The 22,379-nt window shown below is 48.3% G+C and overlaps 1 protein-coding gene across 2 annotated transcripts in view; it reads left to right on the forward strand.

The window, feature by feature from the left end:
* Positions 1-2,148: 2,148 nt before the first annotated feature.
* Positions 2,149-22,379, forward strand: part of SMC5 (structural maintenance of chromosomes 5) — a 266,453-nt gene continuing 246,222 nt past the window's right edge. Inside the window, exons 1-2 of one of the 2 annotated variants that reach the window (XM_075317886.1) lie at positions 2,149-2,459; positions 7,874-8,015. In XM_075317886.1, coding sequence (XP_075174001.1) covers positions 2,359-2,459; positions 7,874-8,015 — 243 coding nt within the window. In that variant the 5' untranslated portion in view covers positions 2,149-2,358. The remainder of the gene's footprint in view (positions 2,460-7,873; positions 8,016-22,379) is intronic. The other variant, XM_075317896.1, reaches the window with a different exon arrangement.

Genomic DNA, 22,379 nt, shown 5'->3' on the forward strand with positions numbered 1-22,379 from the left:
ATGCAGCCTCACAACTCGCCATAGACTATAATGCACCCCCCTCCTCCCCCATAATCCTCTGGCGAGCGTGTACTCATTAAAAAATAAATCTGTACTTACCTCTCCTGGTTTCCCCGCAGCCTAATGTGACTCACGATATCGCCACAGCGATGTCACTGTGGCGATATCGTGAGTGCATCGCCACGTGTGACCCGGCAAAATCGCCCCACAATTTATCGCTGGTCGCAGTCGCGAAGTTTTCGGTCCGGACCGAAAACCACGCAACTGCAATCTAGCGACATCGCTGCATGTGACACCTTCACACCAGCGACTTCAGGAGCTGCACTATAGCTCCTGGAGACACTGGTGTGATGCTATGGCATCACACAGCGACATTGCAGGAGAAGTCGCAGGTGAGATCGTCACATATGACATCTCACCCGTGACGTTGATGCGGTGGGCGGGGTCACACGGTCATCAGCGACGTTGCCCACCACATTGACATGTGTGACAGGGCCCTTACTTTAATTCAGAGATGGGAAACTTCAGGTCTTGAGTGCCACACACAGTGTAGATGATTCAATTATCAACTGTGCAATACTAAAGACCCCGTCAGACAGGGAGGTATCACTGGCGATGTTGCTGCAACTTAGTAGGCATGGTCAAGTTACAATGACATCGCCAGTGTGTCGCCTCGTGTGACAGGGCAATTTCCCGCTGCCACCGCTCATCTCCTGAATTCGGAGGTTGCCTAGCACCGCTGGGAAACCTGGCGATGAGGAGCAGGCGATCTGAACACATTGCCGCGTGTGACGCAGCAATAGTGCTCTGACACACGACGGGAGCCATACAAAGTATAGCCCCCTGCCTCGCCTGGACTACAGGCATGTTCAGAGGCGATCCTCCACCAGTGTGACAGTACCATAAGGAAATCCTGAACACATGACCTGCACCCTCCAGACCTGGAGGTCCTCACCTCTGCTTTAGTTGATCAATGTGTGATTGCTGTAGGGCCGCACCCGACACCTCGGATGATCAGCTGTTCTTAATGCTGGCCAGATTTGCCGTTATGAAGGTGCTCCATCTTGTATGTAGTGACAGCGGCTAGATACCGCACATCCGCCCTCCAGCCATCACACATTGATTACCTATAGTAAGGCCAGACCATCAATGTTAGGACAACCTCTATACATTTGTTTCATGTGCAATACTACCTCAATGACATTTATTGTCACTTAACTGTTAAAAAAGTTGGTATGTAACTAGTGTTGCATTGCCATATTGTGTTCCACTTGCTGGGATTTGTAGTGCTGTGCACCACCAGCAGAAGTTGGACCCATGCTATGTTAGCATTTAAACATTTCTGTTCCAGGTTGTGTTGTAATAAACTGATTTTGCTATTCAGTATCCTATGCTTCCATATTTTGGTGTGCGTGCAGTATGTGTGTACAATGTGTTCAGTATGTACAGTGTGGGTGTACAATGTGTGTATGTATGTGTGTCCTTTGTGTTCAGTATGTACAGTGTGTGTGTGTTGCACATATAGTGACAGGCAGCACAGTAATTGCAACTCGCCTTTATTTTCAGGAATTATAATCTTTTGTAGGAGCGACACATATCAGAGCACTGACTAATGTAGAAAGGACATGTACAAAAAACACCACATAAAAGAGGAGCGAGGGCCCTGTCCAGAAGAGCTGACAATCTGAGGAAACGGAAACAATAATGCTAAAAACTGTTTTTACTGCTTCACTAGATACATACAAGGGTGTAGAATGAGGTTCCCAATGTACAGGGGAGGTTCTGTATCATCACAAGGTGTAGCAGAGGGGGTTTTTTTAAAAAAAGAGCCGTTTTTTGAGCCGAAAGAGCCGATTCTTTTTGGTGAGCCGAGCCGAATGAGCCGGCTCATCAAAAAGAGCCGGACTGCCCATCACTATTTCAGAGGCAATCACTGGCCATTGCCAATCACGTGACCCGGTTGCGAGAGGCAGTCACTGGCCAATCAGGTGACCCGGTTGCGAGAGGCAGTCACTGGCCAATCCTGTGTCCCGGTTGCGAGAGGCAGTCACTGGCCAATCACGTGTCCCGGTTGCGAGAGGCAGTCACTGGCCAATCACGTGTCTCGGTTGTGAGAGGCAGTCACTGGCCAATCCTGTGTCCCGCTTCTCACTGTATTCTGCAGTACAGCTTGTCCCTATAGACCGGACACACACTGCGTCTTCTTCTTGAAAACGCCATTGTATGAGCTTCTGGAATCCGTATAGTACAGCAGTGTGTACGCTGCCCATAGTAAACATGGCTGCGCCGTTGTGGTGACGTATGAGGAATTGTTAGCGCCTACGGGGAGGTCACGTGCTGCTCAGGAGTTGTGCGATCATGGCGACCCAGCTGGGGAAGAGGAAAGCTGATGGCAGCCGGCGGCAGGACAAGCAGAATATCGAGGGCGCGATCCTCCGTATCAAGATGGAGAATTTCCTGTATGTGACCCTTCTTGCACGGCCATGCTTCTGGCTCTCTGCTATTGCATAGACGCGGCTGTTGTGTATAGGGTTACATTGTGCTGCCCCTGATCTGGCTGGTGCATGTCGCGATTGCCTCTGATAGTGCCATGTATCTGCCTTCAGACAAAAGTCGCATAGGGTATAATTATTGCTACTTTTTGCCCCTTTCTGTTGGCACTTTTGTTTGGAGTGGGTGGGCTTATCCGAGGCATTGTATACCACTGCACCACATACTAAAATGCATGCCTTAGATTTAGAGGGGCTGTCCACTACTGGGACATGTGCTTCTTAACTGCCAAAGTCCCCTGAATAAAGAAAAACTAGTACTTCACTCCTGCACTGGTGGCGATGTCCGCACCAATGCTCCACCTGTGCCATTATTCCTGGGAGATGTGGAGCTGACATCTCTGGAACAGCGCAAATGTGTGATGGAAGTATAGGGGATTTTTTTTACTTGGGTGATTAAAGTATCCAACTTTAACATTAAAGGGGTATTCCCATCTCCCAAGATCCTATCCCAATGTGTAGTAGGTGTAATAATAATAGTAGTAAATATCTCCAATTAGAAATGTAGTATTTTTCTGATTATAGTCATGTCTCTTACCTCATGTGCAAGGCATTGCAGCTTGGGTATCCATGGTTACATCGATTCATATGGTAAATTTCTCATGATTGTAACCATGGATACCCAAGCTGCAATGCCCTGCATATGAGGTAAGAGACATGGTTGTATCAGAAGAACTATACTACTCTTGTAATAGGAGCTATTTGCTAATATTATTATTGCACCTACTACATATTGGGATAGGATCTTGGAGATGAAAATATCCCTTTAATGGCCTATCCTTAAGGTAGGTCATCAATGTTTGATTGACTGGGGTCCGATACCCAGCCCTGCTGCCGATCAGCTGTTCTTGGTGCTGGCTAGTGATGTGTTGGTCGCGACCGATCCGACACAAATAGTCGGCACACCAGTGAGAGCCACTAAATTGTCTTAGGCTACTTTCACACTTGCGTTGGACGGCTTCCGTAGCATTGCGTTGTGGGACGGATGCAACGGATGCTACGGATCGTACGAAACAACGGAAAGCTTTTTTTTTTTCTTTCTTCTTTACAGTTTTACCGGCAGCAGACTATTGTGAATGATCAGCTGATCACCCGGCGGCCGGGCGCTCAACTGATTGCTCTCAATAGCCGGCTGCCGGGCGATCAGCTGAGCGCTCTCACGTGCCGGCTGCCGGGCGATCAGCTGAGCGCTCTCACGTGCCGGCTGCCGGGCGATCAGCTGAGCGCTCTCACGTGCCGGCTGCCGGGCGATCAGCTGAGCGCTCTCACGTGCCGGCTGCCGGGCGATCAGCTGAGCGCTCTCACGTGCCGGCTGCCGGGCGATCAGCTGAGCGCTCTCACGTGCCGGCTGCCGGGCGATCAGCTGAGCGCTCTCACGTGCCGGCGGCCGGGCGATCAGCTGAGCACTCTCACGTGCCGGCCGCCGAGAATGTGTGCGGAGTGGGTGGAGCCGAGCGGCCCATGGCGCTGAGGACAGGTGAGTGTGTGTGTGTGTGTGTGTGTGTGTGTGTGTGTGTGTACACTTGTACATACATGCGGAGTGGAGTGCAGGAGGGGGTGGAGCCAAGCGGGGAAGTGTCGGGCTCCCTGGACACGTAGCGAGGGTAAATATCGGCAAAGCACTGCTTGGTTACCCGATATTTACCTTGGTTACGGGTGCAGGGAGCCAGAGAGAGCATGCGCAGTGAAATCCTACGGATTACGCTGCTCAAAAAAAGTTACATGCTGCGTTCCGCCCGCCCGGCGCAACGTCAAAATAACGACGCAGCGTCGTCCAACGGATGCAACGCTGACACTTGCGTTACCATGCATCGTCCATACAAGTCTATGGAGAATAGCGCAGTGCGTTAACGGACTGCGCTATTCTCCATAGTGACGGACTGCGCTGAATGCAAGTGTGAAAGTACCCATAATGGCTCTCACTGGGTGTAAAAGTCCGGTGTTCAGCCATCGAAATCCCATCCACCCAAACAAAACCCTGCCCATTCAGCAGTTTAATTGGCTTGTTTCAAGTGGGTGGGGTTTTGGCCACGTTAACATATCTTAAATATGTGTTCACCTGAGGTGAACACATATTTAATAGGGATCTATTTAGGATACAAAAGATCCGGCTCTTTTTGGTGAACGGAGCCATGTGAGCCAGATCACCAAAAAGAGCCGGACTGCGCATAACTAGCGCAGGTGGCCAGAAATGCTCAGTTTTGGAGCTGCTTCTGGTAGTGACCGTGACTGGGTACTGCACATCCGCCTGCCATTCATATCTACAGGAAGCCGATGTGCAGTACCCAGCAGCGTCCACTATCAGAAGATGGAGCAGCTCCAGAATTGAGCATTTCCAGCCGCCTGCTACTGTCACCAATGACAGCTGATCTGTAGGAGTGCCGGTTGTTAGATCCCGGCTGATCAGACATTGATGACCTATCCTAAAGCGGGCTTTACACGCTACGATATCGCTAGCAATTGCTAGCGATATCGTACGCAAAAGCACCCGCCCCCGTCGTGCATGCGATAACTTGTGATCGCTGCCGCAGCGAACATTATCGCTACGGCAGCGTGACACGCACTTACCTGGTCGTCGCTGTGACTGCTGAACAATCCCTCCTTCAAGGGGGAGGGACGTTTGGCATCACAGCAACGTCACCGCAACGTCACTAAGCGGCCGGCCAATCAAAGCGGAGGGGCGGAGATGAGCGGGACGAAACATCCCGCCCACCTCCTTCCTTCCACATTGCGGCCGGCGGCAGGTAAGGTGTTGTTCCTCGCTCCTGCGGTGTCACACACAGCGATGTGTGCTGCCGCAGGAACAACGAACAACATCGATAATCAACCATTACCGATTTTTGTTTTTGGGACGACCTCTCCATGGTGAACGATTTTCACCATTTTTGAGGTCGCTTAAGGTCGCTGGTCAGTGTCACACGCTGCGATATCGTTAATGACGCCGGCCTGCCCCAGTATTCTACTGACCTGCCGCCATCTTAATCTGTTTCCACGGTTGGTCGCCGCCGATTTGTGACTTTTTGAAAAGTTACAAATGATGAATCTGCCAAAAACATCTAGAAACCCTACACTCTGCCTACAGTGGTGAGCTAGAAAAAATGACAAAACAGGTGGACAAATATAAGACTTAATAGAGTAAATGGAAAGATGAAGTTGGTGCAAAAAAAGAAAAAAAACAATGACATCAACTGGCGCGTTTGCAACAGTGAACAGTGCCCTTTGTGTGACATGGCATATTGGCATGTACAGCACAGTTCTGCCTCAGTTGGATACAATTCTGGTGAATTGTAGTTTGTAAATTTCCCATATGGACCTCATTTATTAAAATGGCCTAAAAGAAGAATTAGTGTTCATTTTTATTAAACCGCTCTGGTAAAATGAAAACAGAGCTCTAATTGGTTGCTATGGCAACAGACAGTTTTTCCTTTAGGCTGCTTTCACACATCCGGTTTTTGCTGAGCGGCACAATACGGCACTTTGCAGAAAAAATGCAACCGTTTTTTTTTGCCGCCGGTTGCGTTTTTTTTCTGCATAGACTTGCATTAGCACCGTATTGTGCCGCATGGTCTTGCGTTACGTCCGATTTTTGCCGGATGAAACATTGCCTGGCACGTTATTTTTATGCGGCTAAAAAAACGCATCGCGCCGGCGCGATGCAGCACGATTTACAATGCAAGCCTATGGACGCCGGATGCGGCGTCCTGCGGCAAAAACCGCATCCGGCGGCCGGATGCATTTTTTTGCACTGCGCATGCTCAGTATCAAGCCGCATCTGTCAAAAAACGGACGGGCCGCATGGAAAAACTTATGCAACGGATCCGTTTTTTTCAACGCATCCGTTGCATATGTTTTTGAGCCGGATTGAGCCGCACTGCAAAAAGCGGATGTGTGAAAGCAGCCTTATACAGTTTTGATAAACTTTCCCCAATATGTGAATGGGTTTTATTAGGCTGCTTTCACACATCCGGTTTGAGCACTGCGGTTCAATCCGGCTGTGAAACCTATGCAACGGATTCGGCGAAAACACCGCATCCTTTGCATAAGTTTTTACATGCGGCTCGTCCGTTTTTTTTCCGGTTGCGGCACGCTACTGAGCATGCGCAGTGGAAAAAAACGCATGCGGCGACCGGATGCGTTTTTTCCGCATCGCGCCGCATCCGGCGCCCATAGGCATGCACTGAAAAATGCGCCGCAGTGGCCGGATGCGGCGCGATGCGTTTTTTTTTGCTGGAGAAAAAAACGTTGCAGGGAACGTTCTATCCGGCCGCGGCATCGGCTAAATCTGCCGCATGCGGCAAAAACCGGACCGAACGCAAGCCCCTGCGGCACAATACGGCACTAATGTAAGTCTATGAAAAAAAAAAACCGCAACCGGCGTAAAAAAAAACGGTTGCGGTTTTTCTGCAGAACGCCGTATTGTGCCGCAGAGCAAAAACCGGATGTGTGAAAGTAGCCTTACAGGGATGTTCTGTTTCATAAACCCCTGCTCCCCGTCTGCAGTTTGTTTATATGTAAAACAAACCGTTTACCTCCCAGGTCCAGAGTTGAGTCTCCCTCACTGCTCCTACAGTCTGTTATTGTCTGCAGCGCTGACCTCACGTCACTGTCGTTGCAGCCAGTAACTGAGCTTGAAGTTCTGCCCAAGTTGATGCATCAAGCTGCTGAGCTCACTGATCGGCTGCAGCGTTGTCCACTTGACATCAGCACTGCAGACAATACCACCAGGATCAGTGGCAGACACTCATTGCGGGGCAAAGGGGGGTGAGTAAAGCAATTTGTAGCCTGGAGACGGGTTATCTGAAAGTGCTGCAGAATATATCGCAATACATCAGAAATCAAAATGTATAACAACCTTTAAGGGTGCGGGCCCACGATCAGTGTTTGCAGTGTTTAGGATGCAGCATGCTTCAGCTGCGTCCAGAACGCTGCAATGTACAGTACAAGCAAAGTGGACGGTAATTTCTTGTGGTTGTTTGTTTTTTTTCGCATCAAACACTGACCTGCGGTGCGTCTTTCCAGACCACAGCGTATCAAGTGTTTGCTGCAGATTCACATGTGTCCTCCGTAGGGAAAACACAGCGAGGAGACTGCAGCGCACAGAACCCTGATCGTGGGCACAAGTAGCTGCGGTCTCCTGCGGAGGAGGCGCGAGGCCCTGTTGGTCAGGAGACCGTGAGTCCTGATCATGGGCACATACCCTAACAGTTCAATAATAGCGAGTAGATATGTTGAAAATAGCTGAAATTAGAAGTATCACAGTACAACCTGTTTTGTGAATGTGAGCAGAAAGTGTGTTATCTAATACCTGTACGTTTTCATTTTAGGACTTACGATAGCTGTGAAGTTTTTCCTGGTCCTCACTTAAACATGATTGTTGGTGCCAATGGAACTGGGAAGTCAAGCATTGTTTGTGCGATTTGCTTAGGACTGGCCGGGAAGACTTCTTTCATTGGCAGAGCTGATAAGGTATTTAACTTAACTCTAGCGGGATATGAATCAGAAGATGATCTATTTAATATGTATCAAGGTAATAAATTATCCCCCTATCAGTATAGTAAGGTATAAGGCTGCTTTCACACTACGTCTTTTTAACATGCGTCCTGAACGTTTTTTTAACGCAGAAACGGATCCAGTGCAAATGCGTTTTCATTTCAATGCATTTGCAATGGACTCGCGTTAACATGCGATCACCTGCGTTTGCGTGCGTTATAGTGAGGATCCAGCGACTTGCAGTTTTTTAACATCTTTCAAAAACGCTACTTGTAGCGTTTTTGAGCTGCGTCCAACTTCTGCAAATTGCTGGATCCTGACTAAACAGCATGCAAACGCATGTGAACGCTGGCATGCTGATAGACAGGATCCTGCTTGCTCTACTGAGCATGCACAGAAGCCAGCCTCGCGTGATCAGTCCCTCTCTCCTCGTCCCTCCCTGTCTCTCTCCTCCCTCTCTCTCTGTCTCTCCCCGTCTCTCCCCCTCCCTCTCCTCCACCTGAGAGCTGCAGACACTCGTAACCAAGGTAAATATCGGGTAACCACTTCTCTTAGTTACCCGATGTTTACGTTGGTAACGTGTGCAGGGAGCCCGGCTCCTAGCAGCTGCAGACGCTTGTAACCAAAGTAAATCTCGGGTATCCAAGCAAGTATACCCGATGTTTACCTTGGTTACGAGCCTCGCAGCTGTCAGAAGCCGGCTCCCAGTCTGGCACGTTTAGTTCCCCTCACTCCCGATCACATGACTCCAATGCCCGCCCCTAAACATCCAGTGACAGGATCCTGCAAAGTAACACATGCGTTAGCATGCGTTTTTTGCTGTAAAAGCAGGATCCGCTTTTGCAGCAAAAAAACGTTCAGGACGCATGTTAAAAAGACGTAGTGTGAAAGCAGCCTTACTTATTGATGGCTGGAAGGCCAACACATGGCACCCCCAGTGATCTCATGGGTGCAGCAAAGGTCATGCTATAGACTCCTGAGCCATTGATTGTCAATAAGGCTGTGGGGAAAGTTGAGTACAGTGCTCAGCTATATCCGGCAATCTCATAGACAAGGGACCCCCAACCTGATGCTCGGGAACCACATGTGTGGCTTGCGAGCCCATGGTGTGTGTGGCTGGCTGGCTAGTTCATGAGCCCATGGTGTGTGGCTCACTGGTGTCTGTCAGCTTGTTGCATTAGCACCAAGTTTAAAGGGAACTTGACACCACTTTTTTGGCCTATAAGCTGCGGCTACCACCACCGGGCTCTTATATACAGCATTCTAACATACTGTATATAAGAGCCCAGGCTAGGGGTATAACGTAAAAAACACCTTATAATACTTACCCAACCGTCGCGTGGTGGGCCTTATGGGCGTCTCCGTTGTCCGGGGCCGGCGCCTCCTCTTTCGGCCATCTTCGTGCTCTTTCTGAAGCCTGGGTGCATGACGCCGCTACGTCATACACACTCGCCGGTCCTGCGCTGGCGCACTACAGTATTTTGATCTGCTCTACCCAGGGCAGAGCAAAGTGCGCCTACTCAGGACCTGAATGCTGGCGAGTGTGTATGACATCGGACCCATCATGCACCGCGGCTAGAGAAGATGGAGCACAAAGATGGCCAAAAGAGGCGGCGCTGGCACCGGAAAACGGAGATGCCCATAAGGCGTATAAATAACCGCGCGACCGTTAGGTAAGTGTTATAAAATGTTTTTTATGTTATACCCCCGGCCTGGGCCCTTATATACAGCATGTTAGAATGCTGTATATAAGAGCCCGGTGGTGGTGGCCGCAGCTTATAGGCCAAAAAAAATGGTTCCCTTTAACATATGAAAATCAGGTCTCCAGATAGTGATTTGTGAGTGTAATCCAGAGCAGACCTACTTTATCAGTCAGTGTCAAACTGACAAGTGCAATGCATTGCCATGCACAAGCATTGTGATGCATTGAAGGGATGGTGTTATAAAAAAAAAAATTTCTTTGTCGCTCCTAATTGGGAGACCCAGACAATTGGGTGTATAGCTACTGCCTCCGGAGGCCACACAAAGTACTACACTTAAAAGTGTAAGGCCCCTCCCCTTCTGGCTATACACCCCCCCGTGGGATCACGGGCTCCTCAGTTTTATGCTTTGTGCGAAGGAGGCCAGACATCCACGCATAGCTCCACTGTTTAGTCAGCAGCAGCTGCTGACTATGTCGGATGGAAGAAAAGAGGGCCCATACGAGGGCCCCCAGCATGCTCCCTTCTCACCCCACTTTCTGTCGGCGGTGTTTGTTAAGGTTGAGGTACCCATTGCGGGTACGGAGGCTGGAGCCCACATGCTGATTCCTTCCCCATCCCCATTAGGGCTCTGGGTGAAGTGGGACTTTACCGGTCTCCGGGCACTGAGGCCGTGCTCCATCCACAGCCCCTGGAGGATCTGCTGGATACGGAGCGGAGTTTCCTCAGGGACAGGACCCTGCTCCATCAAGGTACTCCGTGTCCCCGTGCTTATCGCACGCACACTGCAGCATTGCTGGGTGTGTTAGTGCGCCGGGGTAAACAGCGCTGCTGCGCTTGTGCCGTTACTCACTACAGCTCTGCTGAGTGAGGTGACTTAGTACGATCGGCCGATCCGGCCGCGGGGGTCAGTTTTTACTGCGTCGCGGCTGGGATTTGTGGTGCGCCGGGGACTTCTGCGCTGGCCGTGCATATATGACGGCCGCGCTAGATTACTACAGTCCCCGGCTTTTGCGGCCTGGTTCGTATCGTTCCCGCCCCCAGACCTGCCAGTCAGGAGGAGGGCGGGACGCTGTACAGACCAGCAGCGCTAAGAGCTGGAGTCTGTTTTACATACTCCAGCCCTCACACTAGGCACAGTGGGACGCAGTTTCCCGCACTTTTGTTTGTGACGCCCACGGTCCGCCCCTCTTCACAGGACGCCGGCAGCCATTCCTGCCTGCACGCTGAGCTGCAGAGGGGAGACGGGGAGACTCAGACAAGGGATTCTACGACCTCACACCCGCTTTTCAGCGGGCGGTAAGCAGCCCTCAAGGGCTCTCCCCCACTTGTGCCATAGTGTACTTTGTATTTTGTGCTGGCAATACTTTGCACTGTACAGTCGCTGGTGATTTTCTGCTATATACCCTCCTTAGATTTCTCAAGGAGACAACAGCATGTCGTCCGCAAAAAGCAAAAGTGCCAAGGCACGGACTTTATATGCTGCTTGTACCGCATGTGGGGCTACTCTACCGGCAGGTTCCACTGACCCCCATTGTGTGCAGTGCTCGGCCCCTGTGGCAATTGCTCAGCCGGGGCCGCTGCTAGAGGTGACCCAGGGAGAACCACCTGTGAATGCTGTCCAGGTGACAGGGACGGAGTTTGCAGCTTTTGCTGACAGATTGTCTATGACTATGTCTAAAATTCTTGAAACGTTGCAGTCTAGACCAGTAACTCAGACCATGGGCACTGTTGATTCATTGCCACCTTGTCCCCCTCAGCTGGACCACTTCCTAGCTCCGGGGGTGTCACATGCACCCCAGGGTGACGGCTCTGACTCGGACGACAGTCCCAGACAACCTAAGCGGGCTCGCTATGTGCGACCCTCAACTTCATCACACTGGTCAGGGTCCCAGCGGGACGACTCTCTGTGTGATGAGGCGGATGTAACTGATCAGGAGTCTGATGCTGGGGCCGCTCTCAATCTAGATACCCCGGATGGTGACGCCATAGTGAATGATCTTATAGCGTCCATCAATAAGATGTTAGATATTTCTCCACCAGCTCCTCTTGCGGAGGAGGCAGCTTCACAGCAGGAGAAATTCCATTTCAGGTATCCCAAGCGTAAATTAAGCACTTTTCTGGACCACTCTGACTTTAGAGACGCAATCCAGAAACACCACGCTTATCCAGATAAGCGTTTTTCCAAACGGCTTAAAGATACACGCTATCCTTTTCCCCCTGACGTGGTCAAGGGCTGGACACAGTGTCCCAAGGTGGACCCTCCAATCTCCAGGCTTGCAGCCAGATCTCTAGTTGCAGTGGAAGATGGGGCGGCACTTAAAGATGCCACTGACAGACAGATGGAGCTCTGGTTAAAATCCATCTATGAAGCTATTGGAGCGTCGTTGGCGCCAGCATTCGCAGCCGTATGGGCACTCCAAGCTATTTCAGCTGGCCTTACACAGGTCGACACGGTCACACGTACATCTGCTCCGCAGGTGGCACCCTTGACCTCTCAAATGTCTGCATTCGCGTCTTACGCGATTAATGCTGTCCTAGACTCTACGAGCCGTACGGCGGTGGCGTCAGCCAACTCTGTGGTTTTACGCAGAGCCCTGTGGTTGAGAGAATGGAAGGCAGATTCTTCTTCCAAGAAGTGCTTAACCAGTTTGCCTTTTTCTCGTGACCGATTGTTTGGTGAGCGTTTGGATGAAATCATTAAACACTCCAAGGGTAAGGATTCATCCTTACCTCAGCCCAGACAAAACAAACCCCAACAGAGGAGGGGACAGTCTGGTTTTCGGTCCTTTCGAGGCTCAGGCAGGTCCCAATTCTACTCGTCCAAAAGGACTCAAAAGGATCAGAGGGGCTCAGATTCTTGGCGGACTCAATCACGCCCAAAAAAGCCAGCCGGAAGAACCGTTACCAAGACGGCTTCCTCATGACTCTCAGCCTCCTCTCTCCGCATCCTTGGTCGGTGGCAGGCTCTCCCGCTTTGGCGACATTTGGCTGTCACAGGTCAAAGACCGTTGGGTGAGAGACATTCTGTCTCACGGGTACAGGATAGAGTTCAGCTCTCGTCCTCCAACTCGCTTCTTCAGAACTTCCCCACCGCCCGACCGAGCCGATGCTCTGCTACAAGCGGTGTCCGCTCTAAAGGCGGAAGGAGTGGTGACTTCTGTTCCTCTTCAGGAACAAGGTCACGGTTTTTACTCCAATTTGTTTGTGGTGCCAAAGAAAGACGGGTTGTTCCGTCCCGTCCTGGATCTAAAGCTGCTCAACAAACACGTAAAAACCAGGAGGTTCAGGATGGAATCTCTCCGCTCCGTTATCGCCTCAATGTCTCAAGGAGATTTCCTAGCATCAATAGACATCAAGGATGCTTATCTCCACGTGCCAATTGCGCCAGAGCATCAGCGTTTTCTACGCTTCGTTATAGGAAGCGAACACCTGCAGTTCGTAGCTCTACCTTTCGGGCTGGCGACAGCCCCTCGGGTCTTCACCAAGGTCATGGCAGCAGTAGTAGCAGTCCTGCACTCGCAAGGTCACTCCGTGATCCCGTATTTGGACGATCTACTTATCAAGGCACCCTCTCAAGAGGCATGCCAACACAGCCTGAACGTGGCACTGAAGACTCTCCAGAGTTTCGGGTGGATTATCAACTTTTCAAAGTCAAATCTAACCCCGACCCAATCACTAACATATCTTGGCATGGAGTTTCATACTCTCTCAGCGATAGTGAAACTTCCACTGGACAAACAGTGCTCGCTACAGATAGGGGTGCAATCTCTCCTTCAGGGCCAGTCGCACCCCTTGAGGCGCCTCATGCACTTCCTAGGGAAGATGGTAGCAGCAATGGAAGCAGTTCCTTTTGCGCAGTTTCATCTGCGTCCACTACAATGGGACATTCTCCGCCAATTGGACGGGAAGTCGACGTCCCTCGACAGGGAGGTCTCCCTCTCTCAGGCAGCCAAGGAATCTCTCCGGTGGTGGCTTCTTCCCACCCCATTGTCAAAAGGAAAGTCGTTCCTACCCCCATCCTGGGCGGTGGTCACGACAGATGCGAGTCTATCAGGGTGGGGAGCAGTGTTTCTCCACCACAGGGCTCAAGGTACGTGGACTCGGAAAGAGTCCACCCTTCAGATCAATGTTCTGGAGATCAGAGCAGTCTATCTTGCCCTACAAGCCTTCCAACAGTGGCTGGAAGGCAAGCAGATCCGAATTCAGTCGGACAACTCCACAGCGGTGGCATACATCAACCACCAAGGGGGAACACGCAGTCGGCAAGCCTTCCAGGAAGTCCGGCGGATTCTGACGTGGGTGGAAGACACGGCATCCACCATATCCGCAGTCCACATCCCAGGCGTAGAAAACTGGGAAGCAGACTTTCTCAGTCGCCAGGGCATGGACGCAGGGGAATGGTCTCTTCACCCGGACGTGTTTCAGGAGATCTGTCGCCGCTGGGGGATGCCGGACGTCGACCTGATGGCGTCACGGCACAACAACAAGGTCCCGGTTTTCATGGCACGGTCTCACGATCACCGAGCTCTGGCGGCAGACGCCTTAGTTCAAGATTGGTCGCAGTTCCGGCTACCGTATGTGTTCCCACATCTGGCATTGTTGCCCAGAGTGCTCCGCAAAATCAGGTCCGACTGCCGCCGCGCCATTCTCGTCGCTCCAGACTGGCCAAGGAGGTCGTGGTACCCGGATCTGTGGCACCTCACGGTAGGCCATCCGTGGGCACTACCAGACCGTCCAGACTTGCTGTCTCAAGGGCCGTTTTTCCATCTGAATTCTGCGGCCCTGAACCTGACTGTGTGGCCATTGAGTCCTGGATCCTAGCGGCCTCAGGTTTATCTCATGAAGTGGTTGCCACCATGAGACAGGCTAGGAAGCCATCCTCCGCCAAGATCTACCACAGGACGTGGAGGATATTCCTATCTTGGTGCTCTGCTAAGGGAGTTTCTCCCTGGCCTTTTGCATTGCCTACTTTTCTTTCCTTCCTGCAGTCTGGGTTGGAAAAAGGTTTGTCGCTTGGCTCCCTTAAGGGTCAAGTCTCCGCGCTATCCGTATTTTTTCAGAAACGCCTGGCGCGACTTCCTCAGGTACGCACGTTCCTGCAAGGGGTTTGTCATATCGTCCCCCCTTACAAGCGACCGTTGAAGCCCTGGGACCTGAACAAGGTTCTAATTGCTCTCCAAAAGCCGCCTTTCGAGCCTATGAAGGAGGTTTCCCTTTCTCGTCTTTCACAGAAAGTGGCCTTTCTAGTGGCGGTCACGTCTCTTCGGAGAGTGTCCGAGCTGGCGGCGTTATCATGCAGATCTCCATTCCTGGTGTTTCACCAGGACAAGGTAGTTCTGCGTCCAATTCCAGAATTTCTTCCCAAGGTGGTATCTTCCTTTCATCTCAATCAAGATATCACTTTACCGTCTTTGTGTCCGCATCCAGTTCACCAATTTGAAAAAGGTTTGCATTTATTGGATCTGGTGAGAGCACTCAGGATCTACATTTCCCGCACGGCGCCTCTGCGCCGCTCGGATGCACTCTTTGTCCTTGTCGCTGGTCAGCGTAAAGGGTCGCAAGCTTCCAAATCCACCCTTGCGCGTTGGATCAAGGAACCAATTCTTCACACCTACCGTTCTGCTGGGCTTCCGATTCCATCAGGACTGAAGGCCCATTCTACCAGAGCCGTGGGTGCGTCCTGGGCATTACGGCACCAGGCTACGGCTCAGCAGGTGTGCCAGGCGGCTACCTGGTCGAGTCTGCACACTTTTACCAAGCATTATCAGGTGCATACCTACGCTTCGGCGGATGCCGGCCTAGGTAGACAAGTCCTTCAGGCGGCGGTGGCTCACCTGTAGGAAAGGGCTGTTTGACGGCCCTATCACGAGGTATTCTTTTACCCACCCAGGGACTGCTTTTGGACGTCCCAATTGTCTGGGTCTCCCAATTAGGAGCGACAAAGAAGAAGGGAATTTTGTTTACTTACCGTAAATTCCTTTTTCTTCTAGCTCCAATTGGGAGACCCAGCACCCGCCCTGTTTTCTTAGGAAGTTTGTTTTTTTCGGGTGCACATGTTGTTCATGTTGAACAGTTCAGTTCTCCGAGGTTGTTTCTCGGGTTGAATTTGTATTTAAAACAGTTATTGGCTTTCCTCCTTCTTGCTTTTGCACTAAAACTGAGGAGCCCGTGATCCCACGGGGGGGTGTATAGCCAGAAGGGGAGGGGCCTTACACTTTTAAGTGTAGTACTTTGTGTGGCCTCCGGAGGCAGTAGCTATACACCCAATTGTCTGGGTCTCCCAATTGGAGCTAGAAGAAAAGGAATTTACGGTAAGTAAACAAAATTCCCTTCTTTTTCAATAACTGAAAAATATAAAGTATTAATGTTTTAATGTTATGTTTAAATAATATTAGTTTTTAATGGAGAAAAATTTAAAAAAAAAATGTAAAAGTTTGATATTTTCCACTCTTAAACACTAGGGGGAGCAGCTGCTGAAATCCTGCTTTAGAGCTACTGTAGAACTAGCTTACATTACAACTGCAGTATAAGTGGGTGGAATCTGCTCTCCTGTGTGCGATGTCACCTCCCCCTCCCAATCTGGGTGTTTTCAAAAGAATAAGGGAAGATATAGTTTAGGATCACAGTGCGGAGCCGTTTTGTTGGTGGACGCAAAGTAATCCTAATGTCTAAAGTGTCACCAAGGACAGCTGCATAGTGCTCCACTGTCTCCCTATGCCCCGCTCGCTGGCTGTCTCCCCATGCCTCACTGTATTTCGCGCCCCCATATACTGTGCTGCCGGCTGGGATCAGAAGTCCGAGGTGACATGCGGGGAGAAGGGATGATCTTGTAGTGCAGTGCCGTTCAGGCTGCAGATGTCACGCCGTGATCACCGCTTCTAGCCGCAGGTACTTCCCTCAGACCTGCGCCCCCGGCAGCCTGTCCTGTCAGCGATCACAGTACGAGCAGCAGATACCTGACGTGAGCACACGCGGGGAGGGGGTATGAGCGGCAGGGGAGTGACGGGAGTGGTAGGGGGTGACCGGCAGTGTGTGGTGGGGGGAGGGGAACCGGCAGGAGCTCTCCTGTATTAAGTATAAGGTCGGAGTCCGACCATCGGAATGAATGCCCTGGGCGCTGCCATAAAAGAGGTGAGTAACTGTCGTTACACACAGCAAATCTAGGATGGCAGCCCCCAGTGCTTTAGTAAAACTAGAATTAAATCAAATCTAAATAAACAGTGAGTTTAATTTTGTATTAAAAATACTTTAATTCATAATCACTATTATTAATAGAAAAATAAAAAAATGCGAGACCTTACCTTTAAACTAGCCATCTTACTAATAACAGTTAATGCCCTATAAGGGAACAAAGTAAAAAAGTTTAAAAAAAAAAATTAACAGATTTTTTTTTAAAAAAATCCCCCCCAAATAAAATTAAGAAAAGAAAATATCATTAAACACGTATATTTTTAAGCAGAGATAAAAAAAACCAAACCAAAACAGTACACACATTTGGTATTGCCTTGTACAGAGCAACCCGATCTATAAAACTGTCACACTGGTTAACCCCTTCAGTGAACATCGTGAAAAACAAACGTGGCAAAGATTAGGATTTTTAATCAAACTGCCAGAAAAGGGAATAAAATGTGATCAAAAGTCAAATATAAATTATGGTAACCCTGAAAAGGTCATGCAAAAACCAAGCCACCATGCAGCTGTTAGCAGAAAAATGAAATTGTTTTTGCTGTCAGAATAAAATGATACAAAGCCAATTTTTTTCTTTTCTATAAAATTGTTTGTGTGAAGGAGGCAAAACATATAAATGGGGTATTGCTGTAAGCGTACTCACCCGACCCGAGGAATAAAGCCATCTTTTCACTCAAAGGGAACCTGTCAGGTTCATTATCCGTTCTAACCTACAAGCAGGGTGATGTATGGCCTAGTAACCTCTTCCTACCCATCCCTGTGTTGTAATATTGTGTAATGTGCATGTATAAAAATGTTTTATTATTTGTGTTCCCTATGTAAATAAGCAGAGGCTCTAGTACTCTGGGTGTCGCATCGCCCCGTGGGTGTTTTCATGTATTCAGTGTTATCATGCCCTTGTGGGTGTGATACCATGGATTTACATGAGCGACGTCACCGTTGGGTCCTTGAGATCCCGCGCGTGCGCACTTACCATTCTCGCAGCCTTGTTATCCGGGTGCTTGCTTCTCTGCTTCAGATGCACACTGCGCATGCTCAGAAGGCTTCTACGGTTCCGACTATGTGCAGAGCGCGACTGAAGCCGAGAAGCAAGCACCCAGATAGCAAGGCTGCGGGAATGGCAAGCGTGTAGGTGCGGGATTTCAAGTAGCGGACGGTGACATCGCTCATTTAAATCCATGGTATCACACCCACAGGGGCGTGATACCACGGAAGGCATGCAAACGCCCACGGGGCGATGCGACGCCCATGGGGCTAGAGCCCCTGCTCATTTACATAGGGAGCACGTAAGTAATAAAAAGTATTTTTATACATTCATGTTACACACTATTACAACACAGGGATGGGTAGGAAGGGGTTACTAGGCCATACATTACCCTGCTTGTAGGTCAGAAAGCATATGGGACCTGACAGGTTCCCTTTAAAGCGAAAAGGGAATGACATAAAAATATCTGAATTGCTGTTTTTTGTTCATTTTGTCTCCCAAAAATTGGAATAAAAAGCGATTAAAAAAAAATGTTATGCACAAAATTGCTACTAATGAAAACATCAATTCATCTGGCAAGAAACAAGCCCTCACATGACTGTCTACAGAAAAATGAAAAAAAATATAGCTCTCACAATATGGTGATGCAAAAACGTTTGTTGAAGCATTGTGTTAGGGTGTTCTATAGCAGCTAAACATAAAAGACTAAAACGTGCAGTGAGCAATGACGAAAATTCAGCAACGTCTTGGAAAATTTAGTTAGATTAAAAGTCCAGTTATTTCAAAACTTGGTAAAATAAAACAAGACACCTAAAAAGGGGAATGGTTGTCCCCATATTAGTCAACCTGTCCGTGCACCATCTTGGATTTTGCTTCCTTTGCTGCTGATTACACAGATTAGCTGAACTTTCATTATTTTTGTCTGAAGACTATAACAGTCTTATCACTTACATTGCACTGTGAATGGCATATAAAGTAAAGAAAATCAATTCTTGACCTGCTTTTGATTTGTTTATTGTGCCTCCGGAAGATCGCAGTAAGGCTCTGCTCATGTATCCTGCGCTCTACGCTGAGCGCTTACACTGGAGTTTAATTGTAAATCTATGACATACCGGATTCAGATGAAACCTCCGACGGAACATTCACTATAATGAGTCAGATGAAGACACTGTGGACTGATCCTGGCCTATAATCCAGTCGTGTACGGTTTATCAAGTGATAATAAAGGGGTGATCAACCACAGTATTGTGCACTTCTGAAAAGAAGGACATCGCCAAACAGAGGACAGATAGGGTCAAGCGTAACTGCTGCCTCATTATAGTGAATGAATCCCTCAGGGGTGTCATCTACATCACGTCCTTTGGAACTATAGATGTAAACCCCAAAGTTAAGTGTCAGCGTTTAGCACAGGATAAATGTGATCCAAAATGTCTTGGAAAATGTTCCCAATAAAAACTTCAACTCATTCCACAAAAACAACAAACAATCCTGCATTTAAGTCCAGCATCTGCCAGTGGAAATAACAGGGCCTTCCACGTTACTGGTAACCCAAAGGCTCTTGAAAACCACTATGGTTTCCACTAAAAAGAAATCCAGCAAAATCTGCACTCTCAAATCTATATCCCTCCCCATTTTGTGAGCCCTACAGTGTGCCTAAACCACATCTTGTGTCCACGTGTTTCATTAAGGAATATAGTCTGTAAAGTGGGGTTAATTATAGGGGGGGATCTGCTTTTCTAGCATCTTAGGGTCTCTGATAATGTGACATAGCACCCTCAAACCATTCCAGAAAAATTTGTACTCTACTATGGCGCTCCTTCCCTTCTTCACTTTTCACTGTGCCTCAAAAGCAGTTTTTGACCACATATGAGGTATTGGCAAACTCAGGAGAAATTGTGTAATAAATGTTACCATTTATTTTCTCCTATTAGCCCTTTTGAAAATGTAAAACATGGGGACAAAGTAACGCAACATTGTATTGACAAATTTGGATAATTTTCATTTACTCTGCCCAATGTTATACAATTCTGAGACTTGCCTGATGGTGAAACATGCTCACTACATCCCTAGATAAGTTCCACAAGAGGTGTAGTTTCCAAAATGGGGTCATTTGTGGGAGTGTCTGCTGTTTTGCCATGTCTTGAGCTTTTCACAATGGCTGTTCAACATTCAAATGGCACTCTTTCCCCTTCGAGCCCTGCTGTGCCTCCAAAGAGTAGTTTTCCATCACATATAGCGTGTGTGTGTAATCTGGAGGAATTGCACAACAAATTGTACAGTCCATTTTCTCCTCTAACCTTTATAACATTAAATATTTGAGGTAAAAGCAACATATTTGTTGAAAGAAAATGTAGTTTTTCATTTTCACACTTCAACAATATAAAATTCTGTGATGCACCTGTGGATTCAAGGTGCTCACCACACATCTAAATAAATTCCTTTAGGGTATAGTTTAAAAAATGTGGTCACTTGTGGGAGGTCTCCACTTTTTAGGCACATCAGGGGCTCGCAAAATGCAACATGGTGTCTGCTATCCATATCTGCCAATTTTGTGCTTCAAAAGTCTAATGGTGCTTCTTCCCATCCAAGCCCTACAGTGTGTCCAGTAGTTTTCGACCACCAGTGCAGTTTGTGTCCTCTGGAGAAAGTGCACAACTAATTGTATGGTGCATTATCTTCTGTTACCCTTATGAAAAATGCAAAATTTGAAGCTTCCCGCCTTATGACGTATGGGTACGCTGTGGCAGTCATGCGGGGCACAGGGGCTGTTTCTGCGTGACTGCCGCCAGTAGCTTTGTTTACATGATTATCGAGCCCCATCTTTCGCAGCCGTAAGCTGTGCCTGTACTGTCCTGGGCTATTTAACCCTCAAAATGCTGCCTTCAGCATTTAGTGACTGGGATCGCTGATCGGGACCCGTGCAGCATGATCATGAGGGGGGCACGATTGTTGAGGTTGTTATGATGACCTGCGGATCAGCCAGCTAATGCAAGCCTCTTAGATCATGCCAGGAGCTAGTGCATTGCAATAAATAATACCAGTGAACAGAGTAATAAAAGTTAATGTCCTATATAGGGACAAAGTAAAAAGGTAAAATAAAAAAAAAAAAATTGTAAGTCTTTTAAACAAAAAAATAATAGAAAATAAAGCAGAAAAAAATACCAATAAATGGATATATTTTTGTAAAAAGAAAAATATAAAAAAAGTACACGTTTGATATTGCCACGTTCAGAACAACCCGATCTGTTAAACTCTCACACTAGTTAACTCCTTCTGTGAACAACGTAAAAAAAACAGAAAAAAAAACCAAACGTAGCAAAAACTCTTTTCATTATACACCTGACAAAATAGTGGACTAAAACTCTATGAAAAGTATTGAATAAATAAAAATGGTATAGCTGAAAATGTCATCTTGTCCTTCAAAAGAGAAGCAGCCATACAGCTCCATCAGCGAAAAAATAAAGATGCTATAGCTCTCAAAGTTCAGCAATGGAAACATTTAGAATTTTTTTTTTTCACTATAAAATTGTTTTTATGGTGTAAAACCAGCAAAACGTGTGTGTATGTGTGTGTAGTTTGGACACACCTTCTCCTCTCTAGTACAACTGTTAAGAGGAGACTTTGTGCAGCAGGCCTTCATGGTAAAATAACTGCTAGGAAACCACTGCTAAGGACAGGCAACAAGCAGTAGAGACTTGTTTGGGCTAAAGAACACAAGGAATCGACATTAGACCAGTGGAAATCTGTGCTTTGGTCTGATGAGTCCAAATTTGAGATCTTTGGATCCAACTACCGTGTCTTTGTAGAAAAGGTGAACGGTTGGATTCTACATGGCTGGTTCCCACCGTGAAGCATGGAGGAGGAGGTGTGATGGTGTGGGGGTTCTTTGCTGGTGACATTGTTGGGGATTTATTCAAAATTGAAAGGCATACTGAACCAGCATGGCTACCACAGCATCTTGCAGCGTCATGCTATTCCATCCGGTTTGCATTTAGTTGGACCATCATTTATTTTTCAACAGGACAATGACCGCAAACACACCTCCAGGCTATGTAAGGGCTATTTGACTAAGAAGGAGAGTGATGGGGTGCTACGTCAGATGACGTGGCCTCCACAGTCACCAGACCTGAACCCAATCGAGATGGTTTGGGGTGAGCTGGACCGCAGAGTGCAGGCAAAAGGATCAACAAGTGCTAAGCATCTCTGGGAACTACTTCAAGACTGTTGGAAGACCATTTCCGGTGACTACCTCTTGAAGCTCATCAAGAGAATGCGAAGAGTGGGCAAAGTAGTAATGAAAGCAAAAGGTGGCTACTTTGAAGAACCTAGAATATAAGACATATTTTCAGTTGTTTCACACTTTAAGTATTTCATTCCACATTTTAATTCATAGTTTTGATGCCTTGAATGTGAATCTACAATTTTCAGAGTCCTGAAAATAAAGAAAACTCTTTGAATCAGAAC

Source organism: Anomaloglossus baeobatrachus, chromosome 1 (genome assembly GCF_048569485.1).
Source record: "Anomaloglossus baeobatrachus isolate aAnoBae1 chromosome 1, aAnoBae1.hap1, whole genome shotgun sequence".
Taxonomy (NCBI): domain Eukaryota; kingdom Metazoa; phylum Chordata; class Amphibia; order Anura; family Aromobatidae; genus Anomaloglossus; species Anomaloglossus baeobatrachus.